The sequence below is a fragment of the Vigna unguiculata genome, chromosome 11 (assembly GCF_004118075.2).
Source record: "Vigna unguiculata cultivar IT97K-499-35 chromosome 11, ASM411807v1, whole genome shotgun sequence".
NCBI classification, from domain to species: Eukaryota; Viridiplantae; Streptophyta; class Magnoliopsida; order Fabales; family Fabaceae; genus Vigna; species Vigna unguiculata.
Window position 1 is genome coordinate 33,343,441 of NC_040289.1, and position 19,282 is coordinate 33,362,722.

Genomic DNA, 19,282 nt, shown 5'->3' on the forward strand with positions numbered 1-19,282 from the left:
TTTATGGTGTTACTCATAAAATTAAATATTATGTTTAAGACTGCACTATAATTACGTAAAAATGTAAACAGAAGAAAAATGAAATTTATTTTGGATTTAAAAGATTAATTATAAAGTAAAACTAAAACCATTAAAAATATGAATGCATTATTAAGCTTCTCTCACAATGATTACTAAAATATGTTTAACAAATGAATGATCTTATTTAAAAATAATTTTTTAACTTAATTTAGTATTGTATATACATTTAGGGAATTATTATTCACTGTTTTTTTCATATTTATTCTGCATTTTATAAATTTAAGTAGTTTAGTGTTAAAATTCAAAGCACACCTGAGAAAAATAGAAGAGCAAACCAAAATCGTGAGACAAGTGCGGGAACGAGTCTAACTCGGTCTCCACACACTGATCTCAGAACACAACAGAACGCAAACAGGGTCGCGGCGAGGAAGAAAGAAGAAACATGGCGGTGCGGGCCACAGTGTCGCGTTTCCCGATGGATACGGACGCGCGCGAGGCCTCCGGCCTTCTCTGGGGAGTCACCGTCACGCCTTTCGCCGCCGCCGACGAGAACAATCGCGCTCCGTCGTACGGTTCCGGAGGAGACCTTTTGCCGCGCTGCGAGAATTGCTGGGCCTACTTCAACACCTACTGCGAGCTCGAGCAGTGGGCCTGGTCCTGCTCCCTCTGCGGCAACCTCAACGGCCTCTCCTCTGACGCCATCGACCGCTACTCTCGCCCTCAGTCATCCGCCGAGATGATGTCCTCCTTCGTAGATCTCGAATTGCCTACGCGTAATTATCGAATTTACCTATCGATTTTGTTTCCTCGCTGTTGAATTGGATTGCTCTTGTGCATTGTTTTCAGATTTGAATGTTTTGAATTGGAATTGTTGCAGAGGAATCGGCAGAGGAAGCGGCAATGCAGGCGTGTCCGGTATATGTTGCTGCTGTTGACTTGTCCTGTAAGGCTTCTCATTGCTTATTGATGTGCTAATTGTGATAATTGGAACTTGATTTTGACAATTGGATGGTTCGGTGAGGTAATTGATTAGGAGTTCGTGGTATGCTGCTGATTGTGAGTTTTTGCGTTGGGTTCTCTGATTAGGACCTGGTTCCTGCCTAATAATTTTTTGTGTGAGAGAGCAGTGTGGCATTTTATTTATAATTCTGTGGGCTATGTTGCTTATGGCGATCATAACTTTTATATGTCTAGTTTCCATATGGTTTTAATATTATCAAATTTCCCCTTATTTAAGACTTGAGACCGTCGGTAATTTTTTTTTTCTGTACTAATTTTATCTTAACAGACTGGGGAATGAGACGCAGATTCGAAACACAGAATTTTGTGTCTGGATATGGGTGAATGATTATTACATTATGTGGCCATATTTTTTAAGTTGTACTGGCCATGATTGCTACATGATAGACTGATATAGGATTCGGAACTGTTATGAAGGCTGTGTTAATACCTTTGGTTTTGATACTTTTTCTCCTATTAAGTCATTTTACCCATTTCTGCCTATTTGTGGTCCTTTTGAATCTGTATAGAAGGATGCAATGATTAAGGTGAAGATAGATGTGCCTGGTTTGCATGTTTGTTATTCTACTCTGTCATTTGTTTCCTTCATTTGTCTTCTTCAAAACGTCATTGATTTCCTAAATATACAGATGTGTCTTCCTTATCATTGTCATTTTTGTGATCGAGAAAAATGTTTTTGGTTGTACTGCAGCTTCTGAGGAGTTTCTAGAACTTACCAAAAGTGCACTGCTGGCTGCTCTGGAAGGTATTATATTGACCTAACTATTTATTTCCTGCACAAGGGCGATATTTTGGATGTTGCTCTTATTTTTTTCGTTTTGAGTTCTATTTCAGCTCTTGCTCCTGGTTCACTTTTTGGGCTTGCTACCTTCAGCCACAAACTAGGATTGTATGATGTTCAAGGTCCAATACCTGTTGTGAAAAATGTTTTCATCCCTCCTGATGCAGAGGAAACCTTGCCTATTGAGCTGGAAGATGTCATGCCTTTGTTACAGTTTCTGGCTCCTGTATGTTCATCATAAGCATTGTTTTTAATATTTCAGAAATGAGTTTTCATGTTGAAGAACAGAGTTCACAGTATATGGAAAAATGTGTCATATCTAAATTCTGTATTTTTAATGGAAGGTGGACACTTGTAAGGACCGCATTGCATCTGCACTTGAAACACTTAGACCAACAACTTCATGGGAGAGAACCACGGCAGCAGGTCAAGGACTGGATGGTGTGCTGATAGGTGGACGTGGTTTTGGGATGGCAATGGAGGCTCTCTGCAATTACCTTGGATCTGAATATGGGAATACTTTTGCTTTAGGTTTGAATGGACAAATACAAAACTTGCCCTTTATGACTTTTGTTAGTGTGATTCTTTAATGGTTAATCTTCTATATTTAAAAAACTTTAAGATATTGTTTCTGCTGAGAACTGCAGCTAGAGTCTTTGCCTTCTTGTCTGGTCCCCCTGATTATGGAGCTGGACAATTGGACACAAGACGATATGGTGAGCAATATGCAAGCAAAGGAGAGGATGCTGATCGTGCTTTACTCCCAGAGCAGACACCCTTCTATAAAGATCTGGTATTTAACTTGTGTTATTGTTTCTCCTGTCTCCCATTTTTTAGAAATAGAAGAATTGACATATGTATTACAGGCTGCTGTTGCTGTTCAAGCAGGTGTATGTGTTGACATATTTGCTGTAACAAATGAGTACACTGATTTGGCATCCCTAAAGTTTCTGAGTATTGAAAGTGGGGGTTCCTTATTTTTGTACACAAGTACTGAGGATTCAACATTGCCACAGGACATGTAAGTCTTGTGTGTTTACATAATATGCCAAGACTTGCTTCACCAGTAAATATAGATCAGTAAGAGATAGTTGTTCGGTATTTGCTGATTGGTTGTGTGACTGCGTCTCAATACAATCTCAACTTGAGTTGGTATTATGTACCACTTTTCTCCTTAATCTCATCAGATTTAAATTAGCCACATATGTTTTATGTTAACCATATCAAAGTAATGCTTATTATTTTGTTTAGCTTCTTATTACTTAAACTAATCAATTGCAATTGAATTTACCACATATTGTTTTATTAATCACTTAATTTAAGTGATAAGCATTAAATATAATTTGGTAACTGAATCCAAATGTAGTTGAAATTACAAGTGTTAGCAATAGCACCTTACCTATCAATATTTGTGTACACACTTTCACATATATCAGAATGGGTGACTATGGTGATCTTTCCTTTTTGCAGGTATCGAATGCTGAGTCGACCATATGCTTTTGGTTGTGTCCTGCGACTAAGAACCTCAACTGAATTCAAACCTGGCAATTCTGTATGTGTTGTTTGGAATGGATTTTTAATTCACAATTTTGCATGTACTTATTGTAGTATATAGAATAATTTGTTATTTTATTGCAGTATGGTCACTTCTTTCCAGATCCACAGTATGAAAATGTTCAACACATCATATGCTGTGATTCTTATGCTACATATGCTTACGACTTTGTATTTGAGAACAACATTGGATTTTCAAGGTATAAACTGCTACTGTTTACAACCAGGGCTTTCAAGCTTTAATGCTTATGCATTTTTAATGTGTTTATTTAAGTGAAGTGAATTAAGATGCAAGTGTCATGTTAAGCCTTATACTTGTATTATTTAGATTTGATACTTTTTATCATGACATATCCCTTCTACTTCATTACTTACTCCACCAATTGCCATGTCTGTCATTTGTCGTCTTGTTTATTGTAAACATGGAAACTCTTCATTCTTTGTGCATAAGCTTTAACTCCAGTTTTTGGTGATTGGAGTTCTGGAGAAGTAATTTATAACATATCAAACACAATCTTATCTAGGCAGTTGAAATCATCTTTATATTAATCCATGCTGCTTTTGCCAGACAATTGTGATTTTCATTCCTTGTGATCTAAATTCCTAGGGTATCTTGTTGGCAAATGCTTAATTAATCGTCTGCTGCTGCTTTAACTCTTCATGTGTTGAAGTGCTGAACTTGAATTACATAGTTCTTACTGGTGGAAAATAAATTGCTCTTCGTACTCTATCAAACAGAAATATTAATATTATCTCTATTAGAATATGCAAAAAATATTCAAAACTAACATAGAAGCAAAAATAGAAAACGAAGGTACTACTATACGCCGTTTTTGAGCGTTTATGTAGTACCCTAAAAATAATGGGTCCCCTGCATCACAAGGAGCAATCGTGAGGAACTCGCTCAAGCGGGCTAGCCCATAGAGTGATGACAGCTAATGAAGAAGTCAGTCCCTAAAGAAAGGCGGTATCGATGCCAGCAGGTTCTCGTCCTTTCACCCCGCACACAAGCTGCCTACCAGATCTTCTATACTTAGTTTCCTTTTTAATTACTATATTTCCTTATCATAATTTACTCCATTAATTAGTTCCGATTAGAAATAAGGATTAGTAGTTCAGGGTTTATGAATATATCAAACATATCAACACTATATAATACATTTAAATTAATATCATTTATTATTTCATTCTGTTTCATCTCTCTGTCTGCCTCTTCTCCTAAATGGTAAAATCCCATAAGTCTACTATGACACACCTTGCCACTACTTCATTGCCAAGCTTCCTAAAATTTGGATTTGTGCTTTAATTTCCTAATTCATGCTTCAAATTAATCATCTCGTGTTGAATCAACCTTTTGTCATCTTTTTATGTTTCTCTCCCTTCTGCTATATATATTTCTTCTGAAGAATTGAGCCTTCTTCTGGCTGAGGTTCTTTCTTCCAATCTCCTCTTTCTCCATCTTAGCTTTTGTTGTGCAGCTTTTACCGATATGTTTGTAATACTTTTTGACGTATAAGGTGAGATTTGTACTTATATACTATAATTTGATCATATCTCTAGTCAGTATGTGATCTCCAATGCACTCCTCATGCCGGATTGGACATATCGAGCAAGATACTAGATATTTGTGAGTTGTCTGATGGAGGGTGACATAATATAATCAATAAATATTACTAGAATATACTTTGATACCATCTTAGAAAGTGGATTTCAGCCTCATTCAACCTTGTAAAATTAATTTGTAATGTGAGATTTATACTCACTTATATATTAAAATTTAACATTATTTCTATTTGACGTGATGTGATATCTCAACAAACCTGTGACTTCCTTGACTCAATTTTACAATTTGGCTCAAATCATGCTACGCAACATAGTGACATCAGTTTCACCGCACAACTTTCCTAAACATGAGCCTCGCCTGTGGCTTTCTCATAGAACTCAGCTTGGTTTCTCAGCTTTACTGAAAGTCGATTTGGTCTCTTGACTTTGCTAGAGACATCAACTTGCCTCTGCGTTCCATGAGATATGCTCTTGGCCGCTTATATCTCAGAGAATCTTTTTGATCCCTTTATTCCACTGACTCAACTCTAAATTATATGTTTGATTTTTCATATTACCATAACTTAGATTATCATATAGGATTAATGTCTCTAGTACTTTAGGTTTTAAAACGGCTACACATTGCAATACATCTCACTTGATACCAATTCAGAATTTCATTATATTTTATCTTTTCCTCTTTCTACACCTAGTATCCCATAATTCCAACAATCAGAATGACAAAATTAAATTGTTAATAAGGTTATATGATGCAAGGATATGGTACATGTATTGAATGCAATGATATGCTCTTTTTGAAAATAACATGATACAATTCGTGATAAATGTACATTTAAATTGTATAAAAATTCTTAAAACATAATAATATATAATTGCAATTGTGCGGATTCAAATTAAAATCACATTTGTTAGGCATTTTCAAAATAAAAAAATTATAAATTATTATCATCCTAAAGTATTAGTGTTTCATAGATTGGATACTTCATCCTAAACATGACACAAATTGAAGTACCACTGTGCAAAGAGATTTACTTTAGTTTTCTCTTAAACAAAGAAATCCTAGAGTATGACAGGCATGCAAAAGGCAGAAGGAGGAAAAGACTAAACCTCCTGATATTTGGCCTAGGACTACGGTGAATTCCTCAAATATCTAAATAAGCTTTTCTCTACATACCAAAGGAACTCTTCATCTTTGATTACGGGGTTTAGTTTAGACAGTATAAATATATATTGTTGTTAGTTTGAGTATGAATGCAAAACATAATTTTTGAAATTAAGAGTAGCAGAATTAATTTTTATATTATATAAAATAGCTTCTATAACTTGATATTATTTCTGTCACAAGGTAGCTGTGCCTTTTGTTCGATACATTTCCTGTTCTGATAATCTGATTATGGTTTACTGCTACTTCGTTTTGGCAGAACTAAAGCAGATGTTCCTACAATTCAGATTGCATTTCAGTACTCAGTTGTAGTTCCTCCTCAGGAACTTTCTAATTCAGGAGGGGTTTCTACAAATAGGTATGGTAATAAGCAGAACATTACATTGATTGTACTCATGTTCTTCTGTTGTTGATGTATGTATGGATGTTTTGAATATTTTCTATGGCAGGTGAAGTCCAATTCATTCGTTTAAACAGGTTGATTATATTTTATTTAGTTTTATCTATTTTTCATGAATGGGCACACACAAAGTATGTCTCTTCCAAATTTGATAGCTTGTTCTTTGACCCTGGCTTTTCTTGTGCCACTGGAGTTTCTGTTTATTATCTGATTTCAAATTCCAAGACTATATCCATGCTGGTTTCTAAAATATTCCAAGACAATTAGTGCATGGAACATGTGTCCTGATGTCTAGCATCTCTAATAGCGGAACAGAAATTATTGATGGAGTTTTGTACCACTTTTTTTTGTCATCTAGTATAAGTGGCATTATCTGTTGGTTTTACCAGTCACGAAACATTTTTCATTATTTCTTGGTTTTATTGAGAATACATCCTCACTTTAGTCTCCAAAATTGTAATTTGTAACTTTTAAGCATCAGTTGCTTTGGTAGTTATTTTACAAAATTCTCAATTTATTCACTAATTTTACAAATGATATTCTCTTTAAATCTTTTGGTGCAAAACTAGTGGAAAAGCATTACACAATGAATGATATTTTTGACAAAGCTAGGGACTAAAGTAAATATTTTGTGAAGTTAGGGACTTGTGTGATTGATGCTTACAATGTCAGACTAGGATGGGAGTTTGCTTGTTTTGTTTAATGTGAACAAAATTATAATTTATCAATAAAAAGGTGAACGTGAGCATGTGTATGATGGTTTTCACATCCTCTTTGAGAAAAGCAAGTTTGAACCAATGCGTCAGCTCATTTCAAACACACCTCTTCAATGGAGTGTCCCTGTGCCAGACACGTATCAGACATATTGACACATGTACAACACTCGTACAATATGTCAATATGTGATATCTTTAAATGAATTATATTTAAGTGAATTATATTTCTTTCCTTCTGCCTGGTACTCTTTGCTTAGGACTTGCTCCATAGTGATCTCTATCATTATGTGATATCTCTAGAGGCTGCATTGGTGCATAAGGAAATTTATAACTGGAGTAAAGAGTATCAGTGTTTCGGTCTTAAAATTACTGTTGCTAATCTGATAACTTTATGTGATCATGAAGTAACTTCTAATGCTCAATTTTGCAATAGTTACACTTGTTCTGCATTTTAAAAATATGGTTTGGGTTTGTTTTGTTCTGTAACAACTGCTTTTTGGAATAGTTTGTATTTCACTGTTGGAACTTTTAATGGATATAATCCTGAGTCCCTTGTTTTCTCGATGATTTTACTTAAAATTATTATTTCCTTCTAATATCCAAAAATTACTTAATTATGGAATGAAGGATTTTGGGGCTTAGTTTGTTGTGCTGACTATTGATACAGAACCAAGCATTCCCTTCAGCGTCGGCTAAGGATCCGAACATTGCAATTTGGTGTTGCTCAGAACATTCATGAACTTTATGATAGCTGTGATCCTGAAGTTGTTCTATCTCTGCTGGTTCACAAGGTGAATTATGAAATCAACCTATAACTTTGCCATTTGGATTGATGTTTGTTTTCGATCCCATTCTTCAAACTTAATTCTATATGCGGTATGCTTGCTCACTTTTTTTTTTGGTTTTTTAGTTTTTTAAATCTTCCTACTGTTGTTACGAAAGGACCACAATAATATTAATGTCTTACCTTTGACCCTTTTTTTTTAATCTATTGTGTTTCTTCAACTTTTTTTTATTAGTATACTCTACTCTGCAGGTTATATTAGCCTCTTTGGAGGAAGGAGTTAGGGAGGGTAGAATTTTGCTTCAAGAATGGCTAGTGATCCTCACAGCTCAGTACAACGATGCATATAAGCTTATTCAGTATAGCAATGGAAGTTCCTTAAGATCTCAGATTGATGTTGCATTGTCTCAATGTCCTCAATTGCAGCCCCTACCACGCCTAATTTTTGCTCTCCTTCGGAATCCTCTTCTCCGCTTCCATGAAGAAGGGGTTCATCCTGACTATCGCATATATCTTCAATGCCTTTTCAGGTAATTACACCTCATGTTTATTTGTGCTATTTGTACTTTGCATAACCATGCCATCGGTGTCCTGTCAAAGGAATTAAACAGAATAAAGTAAAGCTTTATGAATTATTTTTGACCGGGTAAAGCTTAATGAATTTGAAGCCAAGATTTTTTCCATAAATAATGGGCAATATATTTTAGAATTGCTAACATTGCCCGAGCCTTAGCATTAAAAGTAATGTAGTAGCATTTAATAAAGAAAAATAATATGGCAAATCTTTTAGTCCGGTTACATTTTGTTACAAGAAAGCACATAGGACTTCGAATCATATGCAACATGGATTTTAGAAGCAAGCGAATGTGTATTTGACATAAACAAAAGTTATATCTGGTTGTTTTCCCTGTTTGTAACGTATCATGCCCAATAAATCAACAGGTGTAGAATCTGTTTCCTAGGTTAAGCTATGAACTTAGGATGGGCGAAATTAGAATACTTTTCACAAAAAACTGACCGTGCAACACTTAGTACCTTCAATGAAGGATAAGGCAATGAGAATTGGGAGGTTGGTTGGGTAAGTGATTAATAAACATTTCAAGCTTCAACAACGTGGTCTGTATTGTATTTCTAGCTTTGAATTTATATTTTCAAGAATTGATTGTGTTCATTTTCATTTGTTTTGCAGCATGTTGGAACCCAGTTCTCTTCATCGTGCTGTGTATCCTGTGTTGACATCATATGCTACACCGGATAAACAAGCATATCCTCGTCATTCATTAAGTCGCGCCGCCCTGATTACCAGCGGCAGTCCGATATTTTTCCTTGATGCATTCACAATTCTTATTGTGTTTTACTCTTCGACTGCAGACAGGACAATTCCTTTTCCTCCACCCCATGATTGTAAGTCTTCTTTTTGTATCTTCTGATTGCATTAAATATACCGTTTTTCTGCTTAAATTGTATGCAAAAAATACCCTGTCAGGTTTGTTAAGGACTACAATCAACAAATTGAAGCAAGATAGATGCATCACTCCCAAACTCCTTTTTATTCGAGGAGGGCAGGACGATGCGTCAATTTTTGAGAACTTTCTGATCGAAGAGCAGGATGTTGATGGAAGTGGTCTAACCAGTGTAATGGGTTTTGTTTCTTTCCTAGAAGATGTTACACAAAAAGTTTTGGAGTTCGTGAAATAGGGAATCCCTTTGGAGTTCACTTTCTACCTATAGATACAGGAGTTATATACATTGTAGGTGCTTCCATTTTGTAAGGATGGGTTCTAGTTCGTTAAGAACCAACCATGGAATCAAGTAGGTGGTTGGTTATCCTTGTTGTTATCATTTATACCCTTTTTTGAAGTGCTAGTTAATGTACATTATAATACTATCTTTTCATTTGTAACACCCTTTCTTCTTTGTGTATGGAGTTAACGCTGATTCAGCAAAAAAATAAAGTAGAGTTAGCGCTGATGTTAGTCTTTATTGGCACTAACTGATTTTCTAGATTTAAGTAAGTAGAGAAATTAATTGATTATATTAATGACCTAACGTGTTGGAATTTGGATGACAAAGTTATGTGTCGAGAATTCAATCTCTGCGAGTCGTTCTTTCAGACTAGTTCGCAGACAAATTGATTGTCTTTTGCAACTTATATTCGAGGTGACAATTTATTTGTGCATAATTATTCAGTAATTTTGTTTGTTTTTTAATGTTACACGATTTTGATAATCACCAGCACAAATGTCTAGCAAATAAACTAATAGGATATTCTAGTACGTCTTTATTTCGAAACCCTTCCTTTTTCGCTACTTTATACTAACTTTTAATTTATGTAAGAAATATTTTTTTGATTGTTTGAAAAATATTACTGCATGAGAGGGGATGTTATAACAGTTTTCATTCTTGTTTGGTAGAATAGTTGATCTCAAACATGATTTTTGAATTTCAGATAAGGTAATAGCAATAGTGAAGTAGACGTTATGAAATTTGTAACCCTGTATTGTTATGGATTAAATATAAATATACATATTTTTAATGATCTTTCTCAATTATGTATCTATTTTTGGAAATTTGTTTCGGAATGTGTTAATAGGATTTTGGATTGTCTATTTTAGAAGGCTCCAAAATTAATTTAGTTGTAGATTGCCTAATACAAAAACTCCTAATACATTGGACAAAAAATTTAAGCTTCTAGAAAAAACAATTCCATAATATATTATCGAATAGATCACCTTGGTGCTTATCTGGAACACGTAACCGGAAAGGAGGTGTTCGATGTGATTGAGATCCAACCAGAGTAACCAAGAGCAGTGAAGAAAAATGGCTATATTTAATTCATCTGGTAAAATTGCATTATGAATATTTTAAGGGCATCTAGACACCGAAGTAGGGAATCGAGGTAGGAAGAGAAATCGACATAAGTAAGAGATCGATAAGTAAAATAGAAATAAAGAAGGTTCAAATAAACAAAAGATAGTAAAATATTTATAGATCAATGCGTCATGAAAGATAGTATTGAGAGAAATTCACTCTCGATAAGGTTGAGAAAGACTAAAGTTGAAACAAAAAGGAAGGAAGTCAGTTTATGATAACTACAAAAATACGTGAGAAAATAGACACAACTAATATAATATGAACGATTTTAAAGTCGTTATCACAATTTATGTAATTTTTTTTAATTTTATTTTGGATTTAATTGTCAAAAAAAGTTAAAGATATAATTAGGCTATTTAAATGTGGAATAGTGATGGAAAATTGTGGTTACAATTTAAAAATTTTGTGAATATAGTAAATATGAGAAATGACAAATTCAGTGATGAATATAACAATTTGGGTCATTGTTTCATATATTTTTTTATCAATTTATACTTTATCCTTGGTAATATAGTTTCTCGCAATTTATATTCTTGCAATATACATTTCCATGTATTCTATTTCAAATCACTTTCATCTTGGTTTACATTTTCTTTATTTTCTTTAAAAAATAGTTATGATTGTTGAAAAAAAAATGTATGAATTCTTCATTAAAATACACATTAAAAAGTAAGCTAATAAATTAAATATATTTTTGAAATTGATCCACAACATAAGTAATTTATATATTAATTTTGTCTTGTAAAATCTTAGACATCATCACACTTTAATTTAGATTGAAAATAATAGTTTGCTAGTCCAATCCTAAAAATACATATAGAGGTTTGATTTTTCCTATATTTGTCGTACCAAAATCTTCGAGTAACATAATAATTAATAACTAATAAATAAACAATTAATTACTCTTAAATGATTATTTTTGAGAAGCAAAAATTACATTCAGACAAGTCCATAGAATAATAAATAAAAGAGATGAAGTTTTAAAAAATGGTAGATAATTAAATGGTGAAAATGAATTGAATAAGACTAAATTATTAGGCTTAACCGCATGAGAGAAAAATAATAAAAATTTATAGAATAAATCTCTAACGAAAAAAGAAAGAGGTAATAGGAGATATAATTGTGACATAATATAAAAATCGAAAAAAATATTATCATCGTATGAACTAATATTATTAAATAATACAAAACCTTTAAAAATCTAAAAGTCGAATTCCCACAATTGTACTCAGACTGGTCCTCCGTTTCTTGATGTCTTTAGACGGAAAATCGGAAACGGCTTGTAGCATACCGTTATTTCGACAAACAAGAAAAATCCAAAACTTTAATTAACGGCGGCATCACAGTTCCCGTTTTGCAAACATCAGTGACACAGCAGTCTCTAGGGTTCGTAATTCGTATCTATCTAATTTAAAAGCTCTTCTCCGAAGTTTGCAATAAATTCGTTTTCGCACCCTAAATTTTCGATCCTTTTGGACAACGTTGTGCTCCAATTTCGGCAACTTACCTTAAGGTACTCTCCTTCCTTTCTCGCTCTGAAACTCTGTGCAGAGGCAAGTTGGACAGAGATTTTGTAAAATATTTGTTATTATATTTCATTAGGGATTTACGTGAAATTTGATGTGTTGTGGTTTAGGTTGTATTAGTAATTAGCTGGTAGAAGTGTATAATTGAAACCCTATCTTAGTACGTATCTGTAAATTTGTGGCAGGAAGGGGCACAGATTGGTTTTGTTTGGAAACTGCTATTATTTTTCTGAGATTGGACACTTCATAATTCTCCTTTTTGTTCTGTTCTGCCTTCTCGTTCCTTTGATGCCTAATTGTTTGTTCATCACCTTGCATTTGAGTGGAAAATTTTCATATTTACATTTCATGTTGTTCCTGTAAATCTGGATTTTCATTGACCCTCGTTTGCCTTTGTGTAACATAAGAGCTTGTGCTCGCCAACATGCCTATTGTTCTCGTTTCCTTTCGCCGCCTTCGTTAGTCTCTTTTATTGTGATAATTATGTAGTCATTGACCCTTTAATAAAAGTCTATCGCGTTGCGGCCGTATAAGTCTTGTGACTCTTGTCTCATTGCACGGCTTCCACTGAGATTCATTCGCTGCGACCCCTTGTTTGGCCTTTCTTTTTGTTTCCTCCTTTCGATATGTGTATACTTCTTCCCAGGATTTCTTCTGGCCTCTGTGCCTTCTTCACAGTTGCCTCACGAGCTTCTTTCATTAGTTTCATAAGATGCCTCGGGGAAAAGCAAATTCTTCATCAGCTGCTAAGCCATCTGACTCTGAGAAGCCAGTTGAATCTGATGAGAAGGTTGATTTTGAGGAGGAAAATGATCCAGAAGAAGCTATGGAAGAAGAAATTGAGTATGAAGAAGTAGAAGAAGAAGTGGAAGTGGAAGAGATAGAAGAGGAGGTGGAAGAAGAGGAGGAGGATCCAGAGGAGGTAGAGGTAGAAGAAGAGGAAGAGGAGGAGGAAGAGGAGGAAGAAGAGGAAGAAGAGATTGAAGAAGTGGATGAAGAGGATGCCATGCAAAACCATAGCAGTGATGAAGCAAAGGTGGAAGATGAGGACGAGAAGAAAAAACATGCCGAACTCCTTGCTCTTCCTCCTCATGGGTCTGAAGTATACATTGGTGGCATTCCTCATGATGTCTCAAATGAGGATTTGAAATCTTTTTGCGAGAGAATTGGGGAAGTTGCAGAGGTAAGTCTGTGCCATTGTTGCTGTATTGTGCTCATGTTTATAGATAATGTCATCCCCTAACTTGAATTTTGAGGAAAATAGGTTCGAGTAATGAAGGGAAAGCATTCCAGCGAGAACAAGGGATTCGGTTTTGTAACATTTAGAAGTGTGGACTTGGCTTCTAAAGCCATCGAAGAGCTGAATAATACTGAATTTAAGGTAAGGTGTTAATCTCAGACATTAAGCATTCATAACTGATATTCCTTGTAAGTTCATTGCTTTGTTATTACTACTCTAGTATTATAAACATTGCAGATGCTTCATGCAAAAATTCTTAGCCACAATGCTTTATGCAAAAATTCTTAGCCACAATGCTTTATGCAAAAATTCTTAGCCACAATGCTTTATGCAGATTCTTTGTTGTTCCTAACTCTGTTAATGATCAATTCTTTAAGGGTAAAAAAATAAAATGTTCTACATCTCAAGCCAAACACCGTCTTTTTATTGGCAATGTTCCTAGAAGCTGGGGTGTGGAAGATCTGAGGAAGATTGTTTCTGAGGTTGGACCTGGAGTTACTGGTGTGGAACTAGTCAAGGTATGTACTTTTCTGTTGTGCTATGCTTTCCATTTCCACATTAAATTATAAGTGTTGTCTAGGGATTTTTGTTCTAGTCATTCCTAAATCATCATGATAGTCATGCCTTGCAAGCTTTATTATACTGCTTTGGCATTATGCCCAGCTACATGTACACAGGAGTTAGCAATGTGTTTTTTTTATTTAATTGCTCTTATATTTCTGTTTGTTCAATCCTTTATTTCAGGATATGAAGAACACCAATAACAATCGTGGCTTTGCTTTTATTGACTATTATAATAATGCGTGTGCTGAGTATTCTAAGCTAAAGATGATGAGCCCAACATTTAAGCTAGGTGAGAATGCTCCAACAGTGAGCTGGGCTGATCCTAAAAATGCCGATTCCTCTGCTGCATCTCAGGTTTTGACTCACATGTCTTCCTTCTCTTAAGCTTGGTTGATAATTGATAGTTATGGTTAAAGTTATGAGAAACTTTTTAGCTGACTTATGTGGTACACAAGCTAGATTTTTTGGTTTATCGGTACAATAGGATAAACCCTTGAAGGAAATTTGTTATATTGTGAATTTCAGATTTCCATTTATTTTTAGTGAAAAGTAGTTTGTATTGCTGGAGAGAAGGAAGTTAAGGTTTGCTTATTGGGAAAGAAATAGAGGATAAAGTGGTGTTTTTAAAGGTGACAGCGATCGAGGACAACAACCACCTTTTAATAGGAACTGATAATAACTGGTATGAGCAGTCATGTACTGTTAGATGCTAGTATAATAATATCAGTCATGTTGGCAGTTATGGATAGAATATGTGCTAGAAAATAACTCGCATTTATTAGAATTAGATACTACTGTGATGACAGTTATTCGTAGAGAATAACTGATGGCAGTTATTTAGAAGTTGTAGAGTGTGTAATTAGGCAAAGGGGATTGCTATTTGCAGTTTTTTTGCCGAGAATAATACTGTGTAGGATGTCTGTCGGACAGCAAGTGCATTGCTACATTGTTTTTGATTTCATGTTCACCGTGCTGGTTCACCTATTGGTGCTCTATCACTTTTAGATTCTAAAGTTTTGAAGATCAAGGAGGGTTGTTGGCAAGATTGTCAAACTTGAAAGTTTACGTAAACTTGTGAAAACCGGGTAAACACGAGTCGTAAATTCATAAGAGTTTACTTTGACATGAAAAAATTATATAAACAATAAAATCCTAATTCAAATCAGTCCACAAAATTATATAACTTAAAACATAAAGAAGTTCATACAAATATTATAAAACTAATTCAAATGTTTAGTGTCTATGCATAATCATCTAATCCTCTAATATCTAATGACATCATCACCCATTAATATCAATCCCATGTTTCCATCTAATATCTGACCTGTTCTCTAGAGCATTTTTACTTTTATTTTTAATAGATGAAGATGCACGTGGATTGCTCTCAATTAAATTAGAACCATTCCTAGACATCCTGTTTTAATTTCAATTCACTTCAAAATTCCAAAATAAAAAGTAATCTAAGTGCAGGCAGAGGGAAAAAGGGTTATAAAATAGCTTATAAAAAAAATTTCACTATGGTAATAAAAAATAATCCTAATTGCTGATAAAAAATTTTCACAGTGATGACAAAAGGGACATAAGGGTTTGCAGAAGGGACAAAAGGATTTAGTGCTGCAAAATGAAAAATGCAAATGTGAACAGGCACGAAACACGAATAACTGAGAACGAAAACCAGATGCGAGGGGCAAGGTGGACTCAACCACTGCAAGAAGCGACGACCCACAGCAAGCGACGACGACCCACGGTGAGCAGCAATGACCTTGGGCAACGGCGACCACGACTGTGATAATGGCTGACGGAAATTGCGAGTGATGACGCCAAATCGAGAGCAGATTGTTGCGTTAATGGAATCGCAGAAGACAAAGGAAGAAGATGGGCTTCGTGAGTGACCCTAAATTAGAAACTCCTAATCTGGTGAGCCCTAAAAACGACTTTGTTTTACATTAAAATAAAATCTCGTCGAACTCGCCAAATTGGAAGCAAGCTCGAGAGTTCGATCGAGACTATTGATTCTACCACCAATCCCATGATCCTACACCAAAACTGAGTTTGCTTCCGAGTTAACTCGAAAGTACTGAGTGAACACGCAAATTCGTCCGAGTTAAGGAGTTAACTCACGAGTTTGATAACCATGGTTGTTGGAATTCAAGAAATTATTACAGCCAAATAACAAAAATAAAGAATAAGGTTGAATGATCACGATCCACACCCATTGTTGTGGGGAGAGACAAAAAATGAACCAAAATTAGTGAGAGAAACAGATACTGAAATAGTCAAGATCAAGATGTTGGTCAGCCATTTGAAAGAGTGGAAATTTTGGGGTAAAGAGACCATCTTCAACAGAAAAGAAAATTGAAATGCTGAATCAGACGGGATGGAACAAGTGACAGCCATGGAGGTTTGTGTTTCATGCTGTCTGGTCAACCCTTCACTGTCAACCCCCAGGCTGACTTGGATTGACCATGCAGGCCAACAGATCATCAATGTCGGGTGATCTTTGGATCTCATGGAAGCTGCTGAATCAGCCACTGCCAGATCTACCAGAATTGGTGCACAGCCAACTGGAAGAGAGTAATGGGACTGAGACATAATGGGAGATGCGTTTCAGGTTTTAGGAACTTGGTAGCAGAATAGTGACAGATTACGGTCATGGAGAATCTTACTGCTTTGATACTTTGATGAAAAAGAGTAATTTTGTTTGGGCTAAAATTTTTTTTTTTTTTTGGCTCAGTGCATCTTTCTTTATATCATGGGGGGATTGAATAATACGTACAATAACTAGTCAAGGACTAATTACCGCTACTCACTACTTTTGAAACTATAGGACTAATATCCTAACATGAGCTAATTGTGCCAATGGATGTTGAGACGGTGTATTTAGCTTTACAGGAGCTGTCAAATAGTCTATATTATAACTTAGTACATTGAGTGCAAGAGTTAATTAATAGTAATTAAGTATTAATAGCATTACTACATTAATTGTTATAACTTACAAGTGACTAATATTCTGTCATACGCTATATGCTACTGAATGTAGACTACTATGCTGTTGAATATGGACTATATTTCAACCGTTTATATCCTATGTGCATTACTCTGTAAACAAAGAATTTAATAAAGTTGCACATGGGTGAACAGGTGAAGGCAGTATATGTGAAGAACCTGCCGAAGAATGTAACTCAAGAGCAGTTGAAGAAGCTTTTTGAACGTCATGGGAAGATAACTAAGGTGGTTCTTCCACCAGCAAAATCTGGACAAGAAAAGAACAGAATTGGCTTTGTACATTTTGCAGAGAGGTCCAATGCTATGAAAGCACTGAAAAACACTGAAAGATATGAATTAGAAGGTAGCACATTGTCTAACCTTTTGTGATTGTTTTTGTGAATGCTTGTCAATATTCATTAGCTTTGTTCTATGTTTCAGGTCAAGTTTTAGAGTGCTCTTTGGCAAAGCCACAGTCTGATCAAAAGTCTGGAGGGTCAAACACACAGAAGCCGGGACCAGGATTGCTTCCAAGTTATCCACAACATGTCGGTTATGGTTTGGTTGGCGGTGCCTATGGTGCACTAGGTGCGGGATATCATGCTCCAGGTCTTGCACAGGTGACATGTTTTTCATTTGTTTTTCCATTAGATGCTTGTTTCCAGATCTAACATCACTATATTATGGTCTTTATTTTTGTGTTAACAGAAATCACTATATTGATGCTAAATAATGGAATTATAGAACTACTAACTTCTACAGAATCTAATCCTTATCGCATTGCATTTAAAGATGTTCAATAATATATTTTAAATTACATTAGAAATCATGCATATGCTTCACGAAGTGTATTTACACACAAGGTGATCTATGTACTATATATGTGCTATTGATCATCACATCTGCTATCTATTAATCTGAGATTCTGATGGCTGGAGTTGTATCTGCTGCAGCCATTGCTATATGGAGGAGGTCAAGCTCCCGCCGGAATGGCCATGATGCCCATGCTTTTGGCTGATGGACGAATTGGATATGTCTTGTAAGTAGAATTGTTGCTCTAAATGTATTTAGCTCGTTATATCATTATGATGTTTTGTATGAAGTTCCAATGGAAGAGTGCGACACCTAATTGCCTCTGAGAATTTGTTTCATCATGCAGGCAACAACCAGGAATGCAACCACAAGCCCCATCTTCACATCATAGAGGTGGCCGGAGCGGTGGCAGTGGGGGTGGCAATAGGAATGCTGGCAGTTCTAGTAAGGGAAGGCACAACAATGATGGCGGTCAAGGCCGCAGATACCGCCCATATTAGCGGTCTTGATATAGATAGTAGCACTTCCTTCTCTCAAATGTACTTGGGCTTTTATAAAGCTTATTTATTGCATTAAAATGTGCTACATATTTTTTAATTAAAAATTTATTCAGTGTAGATTAAATCTTGATGTCAAGGCGTTTAACGCGTAAGTTGAATGAATTTGGATTCTTCCTGTGTTGATAAATTAAAGACTTTTTTGAACGGAAAAAGAAAAAAAACTGATGCAGTCCTTTCTGTGTATTATTATCGAGAATAAAACCCAATGGTATTCCATCAACTGCCATAATCACTGGTAACAGCCCACTGATTTAATTTTTCATGGATTTATTCTTTGATATACGCTTGTATGGACCCATTATATTTGAAATACAAAATTGTTACAATTAAAATTATCTACAAAGCTTCGTGATTGGTGCCACCGTCAAGAATTTATATTAGAACTCCGGTAGTGGCATTCCAATATAATGACCCTTGAACTATCTTACATAAACTTACCCCAACTTTGATCCAAAACAAATATTATTAATTAAAATTTATTAAAGATCACAAAAACTATACGTCTTCTCTTTTTCAAAGATTCTCATTTATGATTTAGGTTTTCAAAACATTGTAAATAATGATAAAATGCACGCGCTAAAGACTTAAAAGGTAAGCTTTTCTGAGATCATCCTGCAATTTTGTTCACCGTTCCTCTGCAACTTCTTTGTTACACCCATTGTGAAAGAATGTAACTCATAAATATAAATATTTAGTATCCTTTCTTACCTAAAATGTTT

The 19,282-nt window shown here is 35.1% G+C and overlaps 2 protein-coding genes across 4 annotated transcripts; both read left to right on the forward strand.

Annotated features, from left to right (window-relative positions):
* The first annotated feature begins 327 nt into the window (after positions 1-327).
* LOC114169671 (protein transport protein Sec24-like At3g07100) lies at positions 328-9,977 on the forward strand. The gene is made up of 14 exons (XM_028054929.1): positions 328-794; positions 899-964; positions 1,733-1,786; positions 1,876-2,048; positions 2,167-2,353; positions 2,470-2,615; positions 2,689-2,843; positions 3,293-3,374; positions 3,461-3,576; positions 6,361-6,459; positions 7,885-8,008; positions 8,254-8,531; positions 9,191-9,405; positions 9,488-9,977. The coding sequence occupies exons 1-14, from the start codon at positions 464-466 to the stop codon at positions 9,697-9,699; spliced, it is 2,238 nt and encodes a 745-aa protein (XP_027910730.1). The 5' UTR covers positions 328-463; the 3' UTR covers positions 9,700-9,977.
* A 2,116-nt stretch (positions 9,978-12,093) lies between these two features.
* Positions 12,094-18,764, forward strand: LOC114169425 (heterogeneous nuclear ribonucleoprotein Q-like). Of its 3 annotated transcripts, none has more exons than XM_028054566.1 (9): positions 12,094-12,388; positions 13,105-13,584; positions 13,666-13,782; positions 14,019-14,159; positions 14,386-14,559; positions 17,347-17,554; positions 17,632-17,810; positions 18,144-18,229; positions 18,350-18,764. In XM_028054566.1, exons 2-9 carry the CDS (start codon positions 13,114-13,116, stop codon positions 18,501-18,503), a joined length of 1,530 nt encoding a protein of 509 aa, XP_027910367.1. In that variant the 5' UTR covers positions 12,094-12,388; positions 13,105-13,113; the 3' UTR covers positions 18,504-18,764. The 3 variants fall into 3 exon arrangements, with proteins under 3 accessions (XP_027910367.1, XP_027910369.1, XP_027910368.1); XM_028054568.1 differs by having other exon boundaries at positions 12,107-12,388; positions 13,048-13,584; XM_028054567.1 differs by having other exon boundaries at positions 12,111-12,388; positions 12,587-13,584.
* Positions 18,765-19,282: the final 518 nt, after the last annotated feature.